Source organism: Emys orbicularis, chromosome 4, assembly GCF_028017835.1.
Source record: "Emys orbicularis isolate rEmyOrb1 chromosome 4, rEmyOrb1.hap1, whole genome shotgun sequence".
Lineage (NCBI taxonomy): Eukaryota > Metazoa > Chordata > Testudines > Emydidae > Emys > Emys orbicularis.
In genome coordinates, this window is record NC_088686.1 from 34,491,365 (window position 1) to 34,514,997 (window position 23,633).

A 23,633-nucleotide genomic window follows, 5' to 3' on the forward strand; every position below is an offset into this window, starting at 1 on the left:
CTGGAAATGCAACACTTGATTTAATGTGGATTTGTTTGTGTTTGAACAAGGAAAAGCACGGTCTGTTTGGTAATAGTTAACCAGCTGAACAAATAAGCCTGCAAGGCTGTCTTTATTTTGGTAGACTTTCTGTAACATTACCTGTTTTACATTAGTAATGCTGAAAAAAATGTGAATTTTTGATGACCTTACAAGCATATTGAACTTCTGGTCCTTTTTCCTGCATAAGAAAATAACCTTGTTTGCATTAGGGGTAGTGTAGTACATGCATACCTCATAGATTCTAGCAATCCCACAAAGAAGGGTCACTTCTCCAGGAAATCTATCTAATCCTTGCTTGAAAAGATGTAAAGCTGTCAAAGGCTGATCCAACCGAAAATACACCTGAGCAAAGAAAAAGTGTATATAAATGTCAAATATTGATATTCATGCTCAGACAGCTGTTTGACAAAAGAAGTGCTAGCAGCAAGAGAGAGAATCTTCTTTTGATGCAGAAGCCATTATCTCAAATAGTCATATGAGCATCAATGGGGAAAATCTTTGCAGCGATGCTAAAAATGTGACAGTCTTAATTATTTAAGTGCTAAAAACATGCCTGGAACTGTACAAGAACCACAGCAAGACATTTCCTGTCTCTATATTTATTACTTATAACATAGGTCCCTGGACCTATAATTCACAAAACTAACAAAAAAAAAAAAAAAGTCAGTGTGCACTGGGAGATTAAGATGATGTCACCTTAAATATTTTAAACATATTAATCTAAAAAATGATGATGGTCACATTTTGAGCCTCATGGAAGAAGTGAGTCTCAAGAGGAATTTGAATGAAGAAAGTGTATTTTAGAATTCATAGAAAGTCTTCTACTCTGGCCAAATGACAAAGTGGACAATGACATTTGCAAGCTTCCTCATATTGCTCTGCCAAAATGTCTCCAGTCATATTTAGACAAGATGACCCCTTATAGGCAAAAGGGTAGTTCAGTCTGCGTGGCCTGTCAATCTTTAGTTTCTGTGTTGGTAATACCAGTATGGTGCTAATAGTGATGTGGAGACCTGTCCTGTAAGAACTACAGTATAACTGGAAAGAGACCATCAACTGATGTCACAAAGACTATTTAAGCAGCACTCTGATAGTATAACTTTCTGAGACTACTGGAATGAAGCACATCTGAATCCGTTACAGAGAAGGAAAAAAGCCATATTCTACGTGAATCACTCATGCCATTCAATTCCCCAAGCTGATTACTCATATGTCAGTAGAAAAGTGTTTCAGCTATATATACTTCAGAGTAAAGCAAGACACATTTAAAGTGCTCGTGCTAGTAGAATAACATAGTAAATAACGTTTGATTGTAATATATGAACAATGGAAAAATAGCTGCCATTGGTGTTGTTTAATATAATAAGTGACCCAAAGGAGTAAAGCATCAACATTACAAATTAAAGAAACCACCACAGCTAGTAGCACAATACAGCTCTTCTGCTTTTGGGATCCATGCAGGGAATTCTGAATGCAAATGATCAAGTTATTATGGTCAAATCTTTAATTAATCTATAAACAGATATATAGTGCTTTGCACGCACACACAGCAGCATTCTTTGAAAAGTGACAATGGGGTAATTTTAATGATCTAATTGACAGCAAGTATTTCTCAAGTAAGGGACTGCAGTTTCAAACTGATCATGGTAAAATTAGAATTAGAACAGTAGGATCAGTGGAAAAAATTTGCCTGATATTTGCTAGTATCTCCTATATTAAGAAAAAAAATTCCTTCCTGTGGAGAAGGAATAAAGAAGATTGAGGCTAGCTGCTGCTTTTTCTTTTTTTCCTTTTTTCTTTCTTCTGCTTGCTAGACCCTGACTGCACAAGTGACAGTATCAATTAAGCAGACATTTTAAGCAATGGGACATCAACAATCTATTCCTAGCACATTCCATCTGTGGATGTCACACTTGTCGTATCTAAAGCAGCCTTCAGAACATTCACTATACATTTCAGTTTATAATCCATCAGCTTCAGATGGATTTAATATCTGCATTAAGCCTTAAACTTGAAAGAAATGTCTCCATTGTATCTGTCATGCTCATTTTCCTTTCTTTAATTAACATTTGAATTTATTTTACTATTTCTCATCAAGTGCTTTCTACAATCAAATCTCTCTCTAAAGAGCTTCAGCAGAGGATATAAAGATAAGAGAATACACGATAGTGGGTATAGCTTTTTAATTAGCAAGTGTTTGAGATGATCATATTACTCAATGTGGCAAACACGAATGACTTATGCAAGTCATCCTAAATAAGTGCAATAAAAACCCTTTACACAAACCACACCTGCATGTACCCCATAACTTACACACCATTTTAGAACTGTTTCTGAGAGAGTCTTTAAAATAGTTATTGATTATTTTGTATCCATCCACCTGTAAAGCTCAGCTTTCCTTATACTATAAGTAAAACTGCACAAGCCTGAGGGGCATAAAAATTAATTTTTAAAACCTCTAAAAATAGCTTTTCAAATGATAAGAATGCTATGACTTTTAAGTCTGACATATTGTGTCCTGGAGCTAACAGCAAGTGCTGAATGTTACCCCTTCTGGAGAGCTGGGAACCTCCTAGTTCTCTGGTGTCAAAGTCCCATTTCCAGCTCTGCAGTCGTGAAATAGTTTGACTCCTTGGAGTTCTTGACTTGTACAAAACAATTCCCTATTTCTTATTCCCCTTCCCCATCTTCTGGCCTTAAACCAATGTTTCTCAAAGCGTGGAGGAGGAAGGTCTCAGGATTAGCCAGATTGATGTGCAAAAAACGGTTAGTTTTTCCACAAATCTCAACTTTCACTTTTTTTTTTTTAAATTAAATCTCTACTTGTTATGGAGATTAAAATGTGACTAGGATGTAGCTGATACTGATGTCTGCCTGATTTTGCAGAGAGCCTGAAACAATACCTCTCTGATATGAACTGCTGCTAACCCAGATGCTAATTCACTACTCAAAGCACAGCGGAAGAATCATACTATAAAAAGAAATGCATGTGCTCTGAGCAATCACTTATTTTAGGGACGCCTTTCATAGCTGTATTGAAAAAGCAGGAGGGGAAATAGGTTTCCTTCTCTTGGGGGTGGTGTGTCAGCTTTCCAAAGTCTGCGGAAATGCTGCCTTACTTAACATCTTTAGTGCAATCAAGTGAATAACTGCAGCACATGTAGACATATTCGAGTAGCTTCAATCTACCTATCTCAAATAACAATGGTAGTGAAGCCGTGGCAGCAGGGACTAGTCACTAGAATAGGCTTGCAAAGCCCATGCAGTCATGGCTTCATTGCTATTATTATTCAAGCTCCTAGATAAAAGATACCTTGAGGGCTTGTTTATATGGTCAGTTAGTGCAAAGCAAACCAGGGTATAAAGCTGTTGCATGCCACCTGGCCATGTGGACCCTGCTACCACGTACTAAAAGTTCTGTAGTGTGCTTTGACACAGTCTTTCTGCCCACAAACTGTGTGGACAAGCCCTTAAACTGCAAGTTTCCTGGAGCAGGCCTGTCTCTTCTTGAATGTCTGGAAAAATGTCTAGAACATCATGTGCACTACCATAAACAACAATGTTGGTGTTTGAGTGGTGATGATGGTTCTTCAAGTGTTTTTGCATATCTTTATGATACAACTTTGTCAATTTCAAGATCTTTCTGACTGCTACCATTTCATTCCTCTTATTTTGATGTCAGTTGAAAAAACAGTTTTTAGATTCATCTAGTCACCCTTATTGGTTTATTTCATTGGTCTCCTAAGAAATCAGATAGCTACACATTAAATACAGCAACTCTGATCATTCCTCATCTGTATAGTTCTGATTGGGGTTTGCTGGCGGAGAGAACATAAAGCAGCAGAAGATGGTGTCTTCGAGACTTGCACACACCACAAAGAAATCCAGTACTTAAACTCTTTGTAAAGAGTTCTGCTAATCACAAATTATCAAATCCATGTAGAGGTCATAGTCTGAAGTACATGAATGCTTGAGCCTGAGGCAACAACAATCTAGTGAGTTTTCTGTTTTCAGTACTGACTTTTGTATTTCCCACACCATTCATCACTATTTTGATATTAAAGAACTGGAATAAGACAAGTTGTGGGGAAAAACGTACAGCCAAAAAAAGCTCATCAATAATCCTTTAAAATAAAACCTTATTCTCACAAAACTTTAAAATTTTATACAATGGAAGTCTGAAAAATAACCTGTTCTATTTGTGTCAGTTCTGTTGTTTAAGTTAATTGCATTCTGAAAAGATTGGTGTATTTTAATACATTTCTAAATGGATTTGAAAAGCTACACAATCTGAAAAATGTATCAAGTTGGATAGTCCCAGCTCGGCTGCCCCCTGGATTTTCATGTATAGATGAGAATTTCAAGTTATTCTAAAGCAGGCAGATTTAATTTGATTTGAGAATATCTACTTACTTTTGCTAAATACAGTATTGTATCTACCATGTCCTGCTGCTTGAGAGCTGATTTAAATTGTTTTTCTGCTTCACGGTACAATCCTAACCTAAGAGATAATAGATACATACAGAAAGTTCTTTATTCAACAATAATATAACTAGTTCAAACAAAGCACTATCCACTAAAAACAAATTAAAAATAACTCATTAAAGTGCCAAAAGTAACGTGGGGGTGGGTGGGGGTGTAAAAAATCATGCATGCATATGCACCTGCTAAAAGAAAATCCAGGTTCAAAAGTTAGGAAATGCCAGAATTGCCTTTGTAACCTTAATTCAGCGCCCTTGTGCATTTGCACTGACAGTCTTTTGATCACATACTATTTTTTTCCACAACACTCCTGCCTCATTCAGTATGCAGGATGGATCTGCTCTGGGAGTAAATCAGGGTCGTGTATTGAAAGGAACCTGTCTTTAGGACCCCAGCGTCATTTATTCCAGAAGTTGGAATGTGTGTAGTGAATGAGCTGGGGACAGCAGGAAGAGAAAGAATGGTCTCATCATTAAGGCAGTCAAATGCTGCCTGGGGAAATGGGTTCTATCCCTCTCTCTGCCACAGAATCCCTATATAATACTAGGCAAGTCACTTAAACCAAACTTTTCAGAGGTAGTCACTATGTATTCCTGACTTTCTGGGTGCCTGCCTGCAGTCTCACTGGAGAAATGGTGAGCACTCACAACTGCAACAGAAGTCAACAGGTGATGAGCTCTGAACATATAAAGTACTGTATAATGAAATCTCAGGTCCTAGGTGTCTCAAACTGGGCACCCAAAATTTGTGGATCCTTTTGACTTTAATCTGTGTTTCAGTTCCCATCTGTAAAATGGGGATAATATCCTTCATCTCACAGTGTGCAGTGAAAATAAATCCATTAATGTTTGTGACGCACTCAGTCTGACTCAACAATTGGCAGTCAAACTTCTGACAAACTGGTGGTTAGAAATTTGAAATATAATTTTGGAACTTCCTCTGAAAAGTTCTGCAGCCAACAGATGTGATTAAGTCAGCCCACTTCTGTGGAAGGAAAACATGTTTAAAATTTGGCAAAATTATAAGGGACTGGAAACAGGGTCTTGTACTAGGAAGTTTTGAGCAACCTTAATAATAGCTGTTATCAACCCTGCATATAATTGTGACAAACACAAGGAGGAAGCTCCAGTGCTCAAAATATTGGAGCCTCGACATTATCTCAGATTGTGGGACAGGGTCTGCTCATTTTTTCATTAATATTCCCAAACTGTAGTCTTCCTTATTAATTAAATATATACTGTACTAGTTAGCCTCCTTATTTGAAAGATGAAACCATTTTATCTAAATTACGAGTCAAGCTCAAACCCTGCTTCACCAGAAAATGCCAATTTGTCTACACTTTCCAGAAATGGACTGGATCCACTGAACTTCTGGTGATACGTAGGCAGTGTTCTGGATGGAACCCTGCCTGCAATGCAGGCTTCAGGCCAGCTCACTTGGTGGGCTGCTGGGAACAACATGGCTTCCAGGTTTGATGGCTCCATGGGAGCTGCACCATATGGGCTATGTCGGAGCCAGGCGCCCAGGGGTTCACAGATTCCCTGCCATGGAATCAGGAGCCTGGAAGTGCCTCAGCTAGAGCAGGGCCTGCTTCCGTCTCTGCAGCAGGAACCCTGGGAGTCCAAGCTCCAATGCTCCTGGCTCAGCCGTGTCTCTCAGGGCTTCTAGGCTCCCAGCTTCACATGAGTCCATTGGGTGCGCCCAGGATCAATTTTCTTTCAAAATATTCTAAATGAAATGCTTTGATTATTTCAAAATGATTTTTTTTTCCTTCTAGGAAATTTCAATATTTTGTTTCAAAATGGAACAATGTTTGGAATTTCCTGTAAAACTAATTCCAACTTTGACCAGCTCTAATTTTATTATATTGCCATCCCTTAACTACTTTACTATACGAACACCTCTTAGTACTATACAATTTGACCTTGAAGCTTAGGAAATACTGTACAATTATAAGAAACTAAAGTTCATGTTCCTCAGATCACAATCAATCACTAAAGAATAGAAAAATGGCTTACCTATAGTAGCATTTCCCAATTTGGACTTTCCACCACCAGTCCTTGTACTGTGCATGCTCTGTGGCAAGTGCAGCCAAATCTAAAGCCTTTAAAAAAATACACAGACACACACCCACACCTTAAAACTGGCATTTCCAGGTTTCAACAAAGAATACTGAAGAAAAATACAAGCCGTAAAGAACAGCAAAATATAAAAATATTGAATAAGCTGCTTTTGTACATACAGACATTGTTTTTTACATATAGACTACGGAAGGATTATTACTTTATTTCTATGAAGATTGAATCATAAAATGTTTGAAAGGATTACAGCAGGATGTAATCATACATGCTTTTTAACAGTTATACATAATGCAAAAGAGGAACTAGGGAACACATTTAATGAGACTGTAGAGACTATGTAAGGTATCCATAAGTCTAAGCATACACATTTTTCACGTTTTCCCATCATCCATGGGGGAAATTTACTAAAAGCGACTTAAACTTTTTTTTTTTTTTTTTTTAAAGAAAAAGTGCCGAGGTAGTTCTGCTTGAGATAGTGTACAAATTATCTTGGTTTTGGTGATATCAGGCCTTTTCCACCTGGATCACTTGAGTACAGTGCACTTTCAAATGAGTATGGGGAAAAAATAGGAATGCTTTTCTCCCTCCTAATCCTCCACAATCAGGGATGTTTGAAAGGTAGGTATGCTATTCAACACACTTTGCTTGAACAGGGACCATTAGAAGGGTCATATTTCCACAGATTAAAAATCAGAAAGACACTCTAGTTTATTTTTTTTTTTTTAATTTCTGATTTCAGGTCATGGCATATTGTGCTGAAAGAATCATAGTCTATACTGTATTGAAAGGCTATAAAACATACAAGCTGCAGAATTGTTTGAAATTCCATTTTCCATCATAACATAAGATGTCAGAGTAAAAGCTACACTTCCATTATAGCAGTTTCACCAGAAATAGTCTAAAAAGCTTTTAAACAAAATATTATGAAAATAGACATACGTGGCCATGAAGCTCAGAACTGACTTGATTTCTTCATAACTATTTCATAGAACCACAGAAATCAGAAATGGAAGACTCCTATTACAGTAGCTAAATCAAGGGCTGGTAGAGAACTGTTTCTTAGGTATGTGTTTTGTTTTGTTGTATTTTTACAGTAAACTAGTAAAGTTCTTGTGTATGCAATACAGAAACAACTGATAGCTGTATATCTGAAATGCCAATATTAAATTGACCAAGTGGCAAGTGTTTCTGGGTTTTTATTCCCAGTTGCTTGCTCCTGCAGCTAGCACAATTAGGACTGCTTTAAAGACAGCAGGCCAGATCTTCAGCTGGTGTAAAATTGTCATAGCTGCATTGACTTGAACAAAGCTACAATGCTTCACTCAAGTTGAGGACCTGTCCCAGCATATTCAATTCTGAGAAAGAGAGACTTGCTTTGTGTAATCCTCCAGAAAACTAAGGAAACATATTGATCAAATCCTACCCATCAAATCCTGAAATCTTTAGTCTCAGTGGTGCTATGCATGGATCTAGTTGTTCAGAGTTCATTTCAGGATTGGGGCTTAATTTCATACCAATGTGAATGATATTGACCACATATAAATTTGTTTGCCTTCCATTAGGATCTTGGCTTCTTTGTAGTTCAATGGGGAGGGGCAGAAAACTATAATTTTGCTTCATTAGCAAACAGTAGTATGAAAAATGAGATCACCTTAGTTATACCAGTGTAAAAAAACTTGAAGTTCACTAACTGAAGCCACTAACTGGGGGGTGGGGGGGGGGGGTAGGAAGCACAGATTTAAAAATCTGGAAGACAGTTAAGACTGAAACCTCCCTTAATTTGTGTTTGTTTATTGGGGTACATAAGATGTCAAATTACATGCCTGCTCACAATGTATTTGAAATAGGTATTACAATGAGAAAAGGCCAAAATGCAATCAATGCATGTGAAAAGAAACGTCCTGAGTGTATTTTGGTGACAAGCATACCAACTACAGTGGATGTTAATGTTCTTTGCCTTAATAAATTTTTAAAAATGCAGTTATAAAAACAGAACATAGTGTGCTTTCCTTCACCCATGGAGTGTGCTTTGCTGGGGGCTGGCACTTACCAAGGCAATACTATGGGCTGGGATTATTAACCAGTATACAGTATGTTTGCTGCTGTTGCTTAAGAAAAATTGTAATGAGAGCATCACTAAACTTTCAAGCATGTCAGACTCTGGTGTTCCACTCTTTGGTTGAAATGAGCTAAGCAGAAGATGAACAATTTCTGAGCAAGGCTTTTAAATTGTCCCATTTTCACTGACATTTAGCCCACACTGTTTAGTCCACAAAATGAAAATCAAGAATAGTTCAGTGTCTAAAGAGAGTCAGTTATTGATGAATGATCCCAAAAGGAAACAAGAGTGAACAGCAATAATGGAGGAATAATTTCCTCTGAGAATAGGTATTTATTTTTCCTTAAGTGAAATAAAGGGATACTGGATACATTTTAAAAAAAAAGTATTAAATACTGTATTAAAGAAATACTGTGCTTTCCTCCACTCCTATCTCAAAAACTGGTAGTCTGTGGATTTTTGCTGTATTTGCTATTATTATAGATAAAATACTTTATATTGTGTATGTTTAATCAAATCTGCATACAACTGTACAATGGTATTCTTTAATACAAATTGACAAGGAACTCAGCAGTACTTAAAGGAGTGGTTGAGAGCTAAATGGAGGTGAAAAAAAGACTTAAGGCTTGTTTATTAATTATATTGCAGAAGACAACAGTGCAAGTCCCTCAAGATGGGCAAAATGAGAGCAAAGATCCCCTTTCTCTACTAATATTTTTCCATCTTATTTGTAAATATTTGATATCTTTTTTTGGATGCGATTACAAGTTTGGCTGGTAAAGGTAATAGTGTTGATGTAATATACTTCTGTAAGGGATCTGACTTGGTACCACATGACATTTTGATTAAAAAAAATTAAAAAGATACATAATTAACATGACAAAGTAAATGGATTAAAAGATGTCTAAACGATAAATCTCAGTGTAGTTGTAAACAGGATATCATCTTTGAAAATGTGTTTTTAGTGAGGGCCAGCAAGGATCAGTTCTTGGCCCTATACTATTTAACATCATTATTAATGACCTGGAAGAAAACATAAAATCATCATCAAGTTTGCAGCAAAAAGGAGCTGTAGGGAGGGAGTCCACACTCATTCTCTGGACACAGAGAGCTGGGCTGGAGGACATCCAGGAAGGAGCAAAAGCCCTGGTATCCTAGCCCTTCAGGAAGGGTTCACCCAGAGGAGTTGCAGGAAGAAAGCCTGTGGAATACAGCGTAGGAAGAAGCTCAGGGAAAGAGCTGCGAAGGCAGAGATTGTGTAGAGCTTGGCTGCTGATTATAGGGTCTCTGGGCTAAAACCCAGAGTAGTGGGCGGGCCTGGGTTCCCCCACCAACCACTGGGAAAGTGGCATGGAATTGGCATGGAGGACTGCCTGTGACAGCATCTGGACAGACTGTCCAGAGGGACTTTGATACCTTGGAAAGAGAAAATGATATAGTGACCTAGATGGAGGCTGAGTCATGAAGAGAGAGTACCCTGAGTGCCGGAGAGCAAGAGGGGCCCCAGGGCAAGTGAGCAACAGAAGAAGGTGCTAGACTGGATGAGAGCTGATTCCCAGACCCAACCAGATGGGGTGCCCCAACAGTGAGTAAAACTCTGCTTACACAACAGGGGACCCTATCCTGGGAAGCAATGACTCCAAAAAAAATTGCGGGATCATGGTGGATAATCAGCTGAATACGAGTTCCCAGTGCGACACTGTGGCCAAAAGGGCTAATGTGATTCTTTGATGCATAAACAGGGGAATCTCAAGTAGAGACGCTATTTTAACTCTGTATTTGGCAAAGATGTAACGGTTGCTGGAATACTACGTCCAGTTCTCATGTCCACAATTCAAGGATGTCGATAAACTAGAGGGGGTTCAGAGAAAAGCTACAAGATTGATTACAGAACCTAGAAAAAAAGCCTTATAGCAACAGAGACACAGAGCTCAATCATTCAGATTAACAAACAGAAGGTTAATGGGTGACTTGATTATAGTCTGTAAGTACCTACATGGAGAACACGTATTTGATAATGGGCTAGCAGAGTAACATGATCCAATGGCTGGATCTTGAAGCTAGACAGATTCATATTGGAAATATGGTGTAAATTTATAACAGAGTAATTAACCATTGGAACAATTTAGTAAGGGTTGTGGTGGACTCTCCATCACTGGCCATTTTAAAATCAAGATTGGATTTTTTTTTCTAAAAAATAAGCTCTAGGAATTATTTTGAGGCAGTTCTATGTCCTGTGTTTTATACAGGAGATGGACTAGATGATCCTAATGTTCCCTTCTGGCCTTTGGACTTAATCTATGAAATCACATTAGGAAGCATATATCGCAACCTGTGAATTGACTCTTGGACTCCACCCACAGCCTCAGAATTAGTTCCACAGCCAATTGTGGACAAGATGCAGAGCTAGTCTGTTCTGTACCTTCCCACATTCATGGACAGGTCAGGAGTGTAGTTTTCTCTGACTTGAGTGTATAGCCAACTACAGGAACTGCTCTTCCTCATCCACTGGTGCAGGAAACTTGCCTGGACAGTGGCTCTTCAAGCCTTCTGGTACTCTTCTTCTCCCACCCAGAGGGCAGCTTCTTAGGTCTTGGGACCACTAGTCTCCACGCCTCATCACTTTCCAAAAGAGTCAACTTAGGCTGCAAGGATAACCCAGCTCTTCATTACTGAATGACCAAGTGACCAAGAGTGCCTGACTCAGGGACAGGTGGGTGGGTGCATGAGTGAAGTGACTGGGATGAACAGGTGAGTAAGGGGTGAACTTAATTGATTTGAAGGAAAGAGTTGGGTTTTTTTGTTCGTGTGTGTGGTTTTTTGTTTGTTTGTTTTTAAACTGAGATGAAGTAATGGGAGGACTTGTTAAGGGGGTCTGAGAAGGAAGGAGAGACTGTTGGGGAAAAGGAGAAACTAAATATGGAAGAATGAGGGTAAAGAGGAGAAGGGAGATAGAAATGGAAGTGCATGAGAAGAAACACTGCAAATAGGAGAAAAAGAAGAGGAGCAAATGAAAGGAAGCTAAGGAGCTGAATATTAAACAATTAAAATTTAGATGTTTAAAATATAGTACCATAAGTACAACCAATACTGTAAACTGAGCCACAAAAGTATTTCCTATGAGAGCTTAGAAAGTAAAGATACAACCAGTTACTGATATCTCTCTGTGTCAAAACTGAAATGTCTGTGGATCCCCTACAGGAACTCCAAAATACTACTTCACAAGATTTCTGAAATGTTACATATTGCCTGGGCTCTATGAATTTGCCAGTCCAGCCCTGGAGATCCTGCTGTTAATATCACTGAAATAGTTTAGTGATATATTTTCACTTTCATTTAATATTAATTTCATGTTAGCATATCTAAGTGTTTGCATACCACGTAAGCCCTTTGTCACTGGTGGACTAGAGTTCCTCTTGGTAAACCATATGTATTTCCATCGTTGTTGGCATCATAAAAATCCCACTTCCTTGATGTCAAAGTAAATTAGTAGCAATTAACATGTTACACATTCTGTTTCTTTCTGACACTCACTGATTGAATTTCAGTATACCAGCATCCAAAATATAACCAATCATATCAAGAGAGGCCAGTGCAATCAAACTGGCAGACAGCATATGAGTGACATAATTTAGTGCCAGATTAAAAATTCATAGCATTTCATCTGAAAACAATTCTGATCTATGTCAACACAAACCATTTGTTTCCTGGTAATTATTGCTTCACTAGTTGAAAACCATCAAAATGGCACCATGGAAGAAGCAACTTGGGAATTTAATTAATCTGAATGCACCCCTTGCTCAATGCATCTTTAGGTGTTGCAGAAAAGCCAATAAATGCTTAATGAGCCATGTAAAATTGATCTGAACTTTTTTTTTTTTTTTTTTTTTTTTTAACTTCAAGCACAACCTACCAGATACCATGGTGATGAATGTGCCAGAAATACTCTGTATGTTATAATAAATTTTATATCTTACTCATCCAACAAAACACACTTCACCTGTGTGGGCTGGTAAGAAAAAACTTGCAAGACTGGCTTACATAACTTTTGAAGAGTTAAACAACAGGTACACAAATTTAACTGTGACTGTTCAATATAGTATAAAACTGTGGTTATGTCTACACTTGGAGCTAAAGGTGTGATTCCCAGCACACACAGACTTACCCATGGTAGCTCTGCCAGTAATTTACCTGATTTTAAGTTCAATCCATTATTACTAATTATAGTATTATCCCATATCCCAACCCAAACAATTCTCCCTCACTCTTAGTCTGCATCTACGCTTGGAAGAAGGGGTGTGATATCCAGCTCATGTCGATATACCCACGCTAGCTTGAGTTAGTGCACTAAGAATAGCAGTGTAGCTGGGGTCGCATGGACAGTGCTGCTTGGGCTAGCTGCCTAAGTACATACCCAGGGGGTCCGGGCAGGTACATAGTTAGGGCAGCTTGCCTGAGCTGCCACTTGTGCTACCCTAGCTACACTGCTATTTTTAGTGCACTAGCTCTGCTCGAGGTAGTGCGGGTATATGCTATTTTGACTTTGGAAAATAAAGGCATTAACATTTTAGTATTGGTGACTTTTTCATGCTTGGAACAAGAATTTTCTTAAAGCTGCAATTTTTCTATCCTAAGAACTAAAATAACACTAGAAGCCTTAGTTCAGCTGAAACCTGACAGACATGACAGAATAAGACTTAGTACAAGTAAAAATGTATTTTGTATAGATTACTTACATTCTTAACGTCATTTTCATGGTGAAAAATGTATTCGAACAATGCCTATCAGAAGAACATTTGAGACGTTGTCATGTTTGAAGAAAAACATTAATACCTTATATAATAAACACTTTGGGTTCTCAGAATGTAAATCACCAATTACTATTCTAAAATAGCAAACACAGTTACACATAACTATATTGAAACATTAAATGGACTTTGAGTTAGATGAGCAAAATCTACTGGTGTACTGTGTTGCCAGGAGATAATAATTTTTACATTCATAGTACAGTATATGAAATTACTAGGGTTGTCTATAATGTTTGGTTTTTAAAAAAAATGTATTTTTAAAAACCAAAGTGTCTAATCTAGAAGTGAAAGTGACATTGTGGGGTTTCATGTTTATAGTCTCTTTACTTATGGAAAGAGCTTGCTCCTGCAAAGACTTATGTACATGCTTAATTTTATGCACTGTGAGTAGTCTGGAAGTCAATGGAATTTAAGCATAGGCATATGTCTTAAGGACCAGGGCTCAAATTTGTTCAGTTTACGAGTGAAAATTGCCTCTTCTAAAGTTTGACACTTCATAGTCAACCATTCTGGAATCTGAAAATCCAGATTTCTTTTTTTCTCAGGTTTGCACATCATCATTAGTAAAAAGATTCTGCATCTGAAACTTGGCAAACAAGTTTAAGGATCCAGAAGAGAATTCATCTCAATCTCTACAGCTCTGTTGACTCTTCAGAACTACTAAATATAGATGTATTATGGTAAGAAAAATAAACAGTCAAGACTGAATATACAGAGGGAAAAGATCTGATTTTTTTACAAAGACATTTTTCTGACCTGAACTGCATTTTAAAGTGAATTTAATGCAAGTGAAAGATATTAGGTTCTCCACAATGGAGACTGAAGTCCTCTGTTTATTTACAGAACTGATAGCACAGGTAGTAACACTGCAAAGTCACCTATCATGAAACCTGATATAATATTACTCAGGTACCAATCTTTCTTCTGATCTTATTTATTTTAAAAATACAATTTCCAAAAAATCATTTTTCTAAGTGCTGGATGCCAGCAGTGAACAGCTGTTAGTTATTCTGTACACTTCAAACATTAAGTCTATAATCACAGACATCCAAAATGACACACGATGAAGCAGAGGCTTCAAAATTTAATAATCCCATCATAACAAGCCTTTTGGGGGAGGAGGTGATTAAGAGCAAACATGATAAGAGAGATACAAATTAATTAATGGTATAGAAAAGGTAGATAAGTCACTAATTACCTCCTCTCATAATACAAAACAAGGAAACATTCAATAAAAGTGAGAAGTAGCAAACCTAAAACTGAAAAGTAAACATTTTCTTGTATGATTTGCCTGTGATATTGCCCCAAGATGATATTGAGGCCAAAAACGTAACAGGATTAAGTAAGATTGGACACGTATATGGATAAGAATAGTTAGAATTACAATAGTAAATCTTTATTTAAAAATAAATTTTGAAAGGGATATAAATCCTCCTGCTTTAGGACATAAATCAACCTTTAGGTACTGAAAATTAGAAGGAACCTTTCCTTATATACAGCTAAGGAATACTCTGTCTCCTATATGGTTTCTTGCATCTTACTCTGAAATCAGAGGGGTAGCTGTGTTAGTCTGTATCCACAAAAACAATGAGGAGTCCGGTTTTATTTATTTGGGCATAAGCTTTCGTGGGTAAAAAACCCACTTCAGATCCATGCATCTCATTGTTTTTTAAAGCCTGCCACCGCACGGTCAGAGCCCAAGACTGGAGGAGGCTGCGGGGGCCAGGGACAATGGTGGGGTGGAGCCCAGAACTGGCACCTGCCGCCATGTGGCTGGGGGCTGGGGCCAGGGCCAGGACTCAAAGTCTCATGACTGGAGCCTGGCACCCGCCATCCCACGCTGAAGCCCGAAATCCGAGCCTCACTACTCCTGGGAAGGTGGGAAACTCAGGCTGCATGCTTATCTGGTGTTTGTGGCTCCAGATGGGGGGAGGGCCCAACCCCTTCTCCCCGGGGGAGAGGTACTGCTCTGCGCCCCAGTCACGACCCAGGAGACTGTGGCTGCAAGAAAAGCCCCTGGTGGCTGCATGCGGCCATGGTGGCCGCATTTGAGAAACACTTTTTTAGTTTATCAATTTGTTCCAAAACCTCCTCTAATGACACCTCAATCTAGTACAGTTCCTCAGATTTGTCACCTAAAAAAATGGCTCAGGTTTGGGAATCTCCCTCACATCCTCAGCCATGAAGACTGACACAAATAATTCATTTAATTTCTCTGCAATGGTTCCTTTAGCATCTTGATCATCCTGTGGCCCCGCTGGTTGTTTAGCAGGCTTCCTGCTTCTGATTTTTGTTGTTATTACTTTTTGAGGCTTTGGCTAGCTGTTCTTCAAATTCTTTTTTGGCCTTCCTAATTATATTTTTACATTTCATTTGCCAGAGTTTATGCTCTGTTCTATTTTCCTCACTAGGATTTAACTTTCACTTTTTAAAGGATGCCTTTTTGTCTCTCATTACTTCTTTTACTTTGTTGTTTAGCCACGGTGCCACTTTTTTGGTTCTCTTACTATGTTTTTTAATTTGGGGTATACATTTTTAAGTTGAGCCTCTATTATGGTATCTTTAAAAAGTTTCCATGCAGCTTGCAGGGATTTCACTTTTGGCACTGTACCTTTTAATTTCTGTTTAACTAATTTCCTCATTTTTGTGTAGTCCCCCTTTCTGAACTTAAATGCTACAGTGTTGGGCTGCTGTGGTGTTTTCCCCACCACAGGGATATTAAATTTAATCATATTGTGGTCACTATTACCAACCAGTCCAGCTATATTGACCTCTTGGACCAGATCCTGTGCTCCACTTAGAACTAAATCAAGAATTGCCTCTCCTCTTATGGGTTCCAGAACTAGCTGCTCCAAGAAGCAGTCACTTAAAGTGTCAAGAAAGGTTATCTCTTCATCCCGTCCTGAGATGCTATGTACCCAGTCAATATGGGGATAGTTAAAATCCCCATTACTGAAGTTTTTAAAAAAATTTTTAACCTCTCATCTCCCTGAGCATTTCACAGTCACTATCACCATCCTGGTCAGGTGGTTGGTAATATATCCCTACTGCTATATTCTTATTATTAGAGCATGGAATTACTATCCATAAAGATTCTATGGTACAGTTTGGTTCATTTAAGATTTTTACTTCACATGGTTACACAGACTAGCTATGTGAACTTAATGGTTATGAGATTTATCATCTCTTTGCACGTTGGAGAGGTGAGAGCTCAGAGTTTTACAACTTTAAGCAACAATCCTTAACACAAAATGAAATGAGGATCTTAAAACTTCATCATGCTTTGGCTTTAGTGTCAATGCTGTCTTCTCTTTAAAAAAAAAAAAAAAGCCCTGCAAATCCATAAAGCTGCACATTTTAACTCAAGTCTTACTTTCTATAAGAAATATTAATGTCATATTACGTTAGCTTCCTAACATTGATAATTGTACTTACTCCCTGTGGATGTGTCTAGTAAGATTCATTAGACTAAGCGTCTTCTGAGCTGAAAGTGATGATTCACTTCAGCTTTTGAAAAAGTGCTAAGTTTTCAAGAGAGATGCTGTTTAAAAAATGTGTGCATGTGTTTGCATGCGTGGATGTGGATCACAAACTAAATATGAGTCAACAATGTAATGCTGTTGCAAAAAAAGCAAACATCATTCTGGAATGTACTAGCAGGAGTATTGTAAGCAAGACACAAATAATTCTTCCATTCTACTCAGCACTGAGAAGGCCTCCACTAGAGTATTGTGTCCAGTTCTGGATACCACACTTTAGGAAAGATGTGGACAAATTGGAGAAAGTCCAGAGGAGAACAAAAATAATCATCAAAAGTCTAGAAAACATGACCTATGAGGAAAGACTGAAAAAACTGGGTTTGTTTCTTCTAGAGAAGAGAAGACTGAAAGGGGACATAATAGTATTCAAGTATGTAAAAGGTTGTTATAAAGAGAAGGGTGATAAACCGTTCTCTTTGACCACTGAGGATAGGACAAGAAGTAATGGGTTTTAATTGCAGCAAGGGAGATTTAGATATTACGAAAAAAATTCCAACAATTTATCTAGGCAGGTTGTAAAATCTGTCATTAGAAGTTTTTAAAAACAGGTTAGACAAACACCTGTCACGATGGTCTAGACAATACTTAATCCTGTCTCAGTGCAGGTATTGAAATAATGACCTACTGAAAACCCTTCCAGTCCGATATTTCTTACTCCTGGGAGAATTCTGCGCCACTGTGCATGCGCAGAATTTATGACTTTCTGATGGGGAAGCAAAGGGAAGCCATGAGCGGTCATGTATCCCTTCCCAGAAGTATGTTTCGGGTGCCCAGGGCAGCCAGCAGTTAGATAAATCACTGTGGGGCAGCAGGCAGGACCGGAGAAGACCTTGCTGGTGGCTTCTACCGTGCACTGGGCCCAGCTGCTAGTCCTGGCTGGGCTGAGGAGGACGGGACTTCCTCTTCCCCTGCACAGCATCCAGGGCTGTGACAGACCCACCCCCAGATTTCTCCCCTGGCTGTAGGAAGCTCTGCAAACTCTCCCCTCCCCCGTGCTTCCTGTACCCATTGCTCCTCAGCTGCAGGAGGAGGAATCACTGTACAGGGAGCTACTGTACAGGGAGCTGCTCCCCCATCCGCCCAACCCCTTTGCATTCAGACCCCCTCATGCCCTCCCCCTCGCACCCAAAACCCCTCATGGTGAGCCCCATTCCCCCTGCAACTGGACCACCCCAACGAGCCACCCACACCTGGATCCCCACCCTAGTGAGCCCCAACCAGCTGCACCTGGATCCCCACCCCACTGAGCCCCACTTCCCCAGCATCTGGACCCCCCACACTGACACTCTCTTCCAGGCGCTATCCCCCCACACCCAGATGCGCCCCCCTGAACCCTCAACTACCTTCACCTGGACCCCCCTGCAGAGTTCCATTACCGTTGCACCCAGAACCCTCCAACGAGCCCCTGTGCACCCGGATCCCCCACTGAGCCATCCATACCCAGATTGCCCCCAAAAGAACCCTCTCAACCCACACCTGGATCCCCCCACACTAAGTCCCTCCACACTTGGATCCTGCCTTGCTGAGCCTGCCTGCCCACACCTAGTGCACCTGGCATGGAGGGGAAGGGCCCTGGGGTGTTTCTGGGGCAGGCCCAGTCCTTGCGCTGTGACAAGGTTGGGTGCAGCTCACCGCTGAGTCTGATCTCCCACCTCTGTGCAGCCAGTGGCCTGTGCTCCTCACTGCAATTCTGGAGCTTCCACATTTATTTGACAAATAGAATTTGCAGAATTTTAAGATACTGTGTGCAGAATTTTTAATTTTTTGGTGCAGAATGCCCTCTTGAGTAAAAATTTCTATGATTCTATGACATATTATTACTGCAATTGAAGGTGTCAATCTGGAATGTGAGTATGCAAGCAACTTAACTATCCATCTGCATGTAGAGTTTCCAAATCTACACATTTAGTTGCAGTAAACACACATTTGCATACAGAACACCGATCTGATGATTTAAAAATTTGTCACATTTTAATTAAGTTTTTGTTTAAGTGCCTTAAAACTTAGAAGAAAAGGGGATTCAGAGTTCAGGAGAAATCCTCACCTATCTAGGCTTCAGGAATTCCCCACATATTCCCATTTAAGACATTTACAAAGATAGGGTTTGTTTTTGTATAACAATGTACAAATAAGTGTGTATTAATTACAGTCCTAGATAGGCTGACTGCCAATAACAGATTTAAAGGCAGATGTGCAATGCTCACCATTGCACATCTCAAAAAAGGGACTTCCACCTCTAGGTCACTAGTCAAATACAGCTCAGGTCAGAAGAGAATCAGCCCATCTGATAGCCTTCCAGTGGCCTATGCGAAGTGAACTGTGGGGATCAGTCCACTTCCTTGTGGGCAGGTATCCACATAAAGACACCACCAACACAAGTAGCACTCTTGTAGAGAGACTCAGTTGAGAGGTCACCCAATGATAAAACATGAAACAAAATCATCTTTGCATTCCTTCAGATGAGGATTGAGTTACATTTGTGAGGGAAGGCACACTGATATACTTGTTCTGTTGGTAGAGGACTTCAGTTTCTCTGGCTGTCAATCATGAGAACTAAACTGACTAAAAAAATTATGAGCACTAATGCTAGTGGAAAAATAGATCTAATATAAAAAAGGGAAGTAAGTCATGCCTTGAAAGCAAAGGAAAAAATCCAAACACTTTAAATCTTTTTTTAGATTAACAGTGTAGACTTTTATTCATACTCCCAATTCATCCACAAAATTCTCTTCTTGGAGGCTGAATAAGGTATTGTTTTGCCTTTTGTCCATCTTGCATGCATGGTTCAAGATTCATTGAACCATTAAACAACATTAGCTGATGTAATAGTTCTTGAAAGTAACTGCACGTTCTACCACCATAACATAATGGCTTAGGTATGTTCAATGCCTCCTTTTAAACTTTGATTTAGTATTGCCTCTTCACAAATGTTTTCCAGTCTGGGGCAGACTGCTAATATTTGTGGACCTAGCATAAATACACCTTAAAATAACGTCAATTCTGTAAACTGAAAAAATGTCACGTTTTCTCACTTTAAGATTACAAGTTTAAGGAATGTAATGTCTTCTTTATAATAGCATAGAATGGATATGTAGACTGTAATTATTCCCATTTATTTCTTTTCAAAGGAGATCTATGAGAATAAACAGCAGTATAAAAATATATTGAGGGTACATGCACACCTATGGTCTCAGATTCTGGAGTGTCTATTTTGAGTCTGGCAACCTATGTGGAAGATACATTGGCCTTCCTATGTTAAGCTGCCGCCCACGTACAACCTTCTGCAGTTCGGAGTTATGCAGCTTGGATCAGGAGGGAGGGAATGAGCTTATGTAAATGAATTGCTGATATCCTGTACTGGACCTGTCCATCTCCCCTTACTGGGGCTGAGCAGCCTGTTGGAGTCTCTTAATCTTAGATCTTGAAAGGGAAGGAGAGAGAACCAAGAAGAATATACTGGTGAGAGGTCTTCCAGCTCCATCCACTGGGGCATAATAGGGGAAAGACCTAATGTTTTCTTGAAGTCCTTAGGACCCTCCCTCTTATGACTGCAATTTCTTCAGACATGGTTCGTTGGAGAAACAGGTGAGGCTTTAGTTTGAACGGCCTTTGCTACTTTTCCCGATGGACACAAAGGTGTCAGAGTACATTTGTGTCCAAGTATAATGTCTGTGCTCATACAGGGGGATTCTTAAAACAAAAAAAACAGAAAAAAAAAAAAAGGCTTCCCCCATCTAAAGGAGGTGGGGGAAAATAGCTGACCCCATATTAGTACAATTGAGGTTCCAAATACTGCTGCTGGGCACTTCATTTCTGCATTTATAAGACAGGTCTATTGCCAAAATGCCAATTTACCACAGTATTGGGGATTTGAGGATTGTTAACATTGAGAAATACCTAATGCAATGTGTTATGATTGCTAACAAGAGAGCACTTTCTTCTCTGAGTAGCGAGCAGCCTCCTCAGCTGCTGGACCTTGAAAGATTGTGGTAACCCCATAGTCCAGCAGCTGCGTAGGAAATATTAGGCTGGAAAGGGTCCTAAAAATCTAGAAGAAGAGAGACACTAACGGTAAATTAACATTGAAGTGATATTAAATATAGCAGAACATTAACCAAAATAGTCACATACCTTTGCTAACTTTGGTTTTTGAGCATATTTTGCTAAATTCAATCTAGACAAGTTTATGAAAGGACCTTCTGGATTTGTGAGCATAGAGGCCTGAAAAAAAGTGTTAAACAGAATGAACCCATTACACTATACAAATACATTTCAAATATCAGATGAAAAAAACCTTCAATGGAAAAAAATGTAAATTATAACTGCAGTAGAGTATGTGATTTAAAAAAAAAAGAAGCTTTTTTTTTGCAAAGACTTGGGAAGAACTGCTTATATGCATATATAGCAGGAGTTCAACAACACTTTTTGCCTACAAAAAAAACCCCTAGTTTGCATTATGTCTTCAATCCAGACACACTATTGGTGATTTTACTAAACGCAGCATAAATTAGCCAGATTTAATCTTAGTAACTCACTGGTGATTTTAAAGAGAGACTACTGCTCTCGAATAGTGCAAAAAAATAAACAAAAGTGGAAAACTTGGAGAGGGCTCCATCCTGCTTCTGTTGAAGTCAACAGTTTTCTTCATGGAGTTCAGTGAGTGAAGAATCAGGACTGCAGAATTTCCTTTTGTGAAATTTTATGCATATTTAAATACAACGAAATTAACAAGTAAGGTTTGATAGCATTTTATTCAATTTTTTTTAAAATATAGAACTTGGCTATCTACTTCGTATTACTTGAGCTAACTTCCCCCAAGTTTGATTTTTTTCAGACGTAATTTTTAAGCTAAACTACATCATCATAGAAGGGAAAGCCATCCTTCATAGTAGTAAAGCCAAGCCACTCACCGTTCCTAGTCTGACATATCTTCCAGAAGCACTAGTAATTGGGCGAGCAGTATGAGCAGTTCTGGGAGTTCTTATAGCCTGTTCCATAGTGCCTGGTCGTCCACTTTGTGTGCTGGGTCTCACAAACCCTGTAACAGGTCTTCCTGACTGAGTCACTGGCCTAAATCAAATAAACAAATGTTAAAATGAAGAGCAGATGAGGGAAATGTGTTCATAGAATCCTAGAGATGTAGACTAGCTGGAAGGGACCTCAAGAGCTCTTCTACTCTGGCTCCCTGGGCTGAGGAAGGACCAAGTAAACTTTGATCATCCCTGACAGATGTCAGTCTAACCTATTCTTAAAAACTTCCAAGGATAGGGATTCCACAACCACCCTTAGAAGTCTATTCTAAAGCTTAACTACCCTTATAGTTAGAAAGTTTTTCCTAATATCTAACCTAAATCTCCCCTGCTGCAAATTAGGCCCATTACTTCTTGTCCTACCTGCTGTAGATATTGAAAACAATAGATTACTATCCTCTTTACAACAGCCCTTTTCATATTTGAAGACTGTTATCAGATGCCCCTTCAGTCTTCTTTTCTCAAGACTAAACATGCCCAATTTTTATCCTATCCTCATAGATCATGTTTTCTAAACCATTTATCATTTTTGTTGCTGTCCTCTGGACTTTCTCTAATTTGTTCACAGCTTTCTTAAAGTGTGTTGCCCAGAACTGAATACACTACTCCAGCTGAGGCCTCACCAAGGCCGAGCAGAGTGGGATAATTACCTCCTATGTCTTACATGGGAGGTAATTAATACATCCCAGATTATAACCTTTTTTGCAACTGCATCACACTATTGGCTCAAGATCAATTTGTGATCCATTATAACCCCCAAGATCCTTTACAGCAATACTACTGTAGTTGTGTATTTGATTTTTTTGTTTGTAAGTGGAGTACTTGCACTTGTCTTTATTGAGTTTCATCTTATTGATCTGAGATCAAGCTGCGTGGAAACTTTTAAAAGACACCATAATAGAGGCTCAACTTAAATGTATACCCCAATTTAAAAACATAGTAAGAGAACCAAAAAAGAGCCACCATGGTTAAACAACTAAGTAAAAGAAGCAGTGAGAGGCAAAAAGGCAGCCTTTAAAAAGTGGAAGATAAATCCTAATAAGGAAAATAGAAAAGAGCATAAACTCTGGCAAATGAAGTGTAAAAATATAATTAGAAAGACCAAAAAAGAATGTGAAGAACAGCTAGCCAAAGACTCAAAAAGTAATAGCAATTTTTGTTTTAAATACATCAGAAGCAGAAAGCCTGCTAAACAACCAGTGGGGTCACTGGACGATCGAGATGCTAAGGAGCACTCAAAGACAATAAGGCCATTGCGGAGAAACGAAATGAATTCTTTGCATCGGTCTTCACTGTTGAGGACGTGAGGGAGATTCCCATACCTGACCCATTCTTTTTGGGTGACAGATCTGAGGAACTGTCCCAAATTGAGGTGTCATTAGAGGAGGTTTTGGAATAAATTGATAAACTAAACGGTAATAAGTCTCCAGGATCTGATGGTATTCACCCAAGAGTTCTGAAGGAACTCAAATGTAAAATTGTAGCACTACTAACTGTCATCTGTAACCTATCATTTAAATCAGCTTCTATACCAAATGACTGGAGGATAGTTAATGTGATGCCAATTTTTAAAAAGGGCTCCAAAAGTGACC

General features: G+C 38.9%; 1 protein-coding gene across 5 annotated transcripts in view; it reads right to left on the reverse strand.

Annotated features, from left to right (window-relative positions):
• Positions 1–23,633, reverse strand: part of TTC8 (tetratricopeptide repeat domain 8) — a 60,597-nt gene that overhangs the window by 10,709 nt on the left and 26,255 nt on the right. For 3 of the 5 annotated variants that reach the window (XM_065403697.1, XM_065403696.1, XM_065403695.1), the window contains 6 exons: positions 21,922–22,081; positions 21,143–21,232; positions 13,401–13,445; positions 6,543–6,628; positions 4,456–4,543; positions 274–384 (listed from right to left, as the gene is read on the reverse strand). In XM_065403697.1, the coding sequence (XP_065259769.1) occupies positions 274–384; positions 4,456–4,543; positions 6,543–6,628; positions 13,401–13,445; positions 21,143–21,232; positions 21,922–22,081 (580 nt within the window). The remainder of the gene's footprint in view (positions 1–273; positions 385–4,455; positions 4,544–6,542; positions 6,629–13,400; positions 13,446–21,142; positions 21,233–21,921; positions 22,082–23,633) is intronic. The other 2 variants (XM_065403699.1, XM_065403698.1) reach the window with 1 other exon arrangement.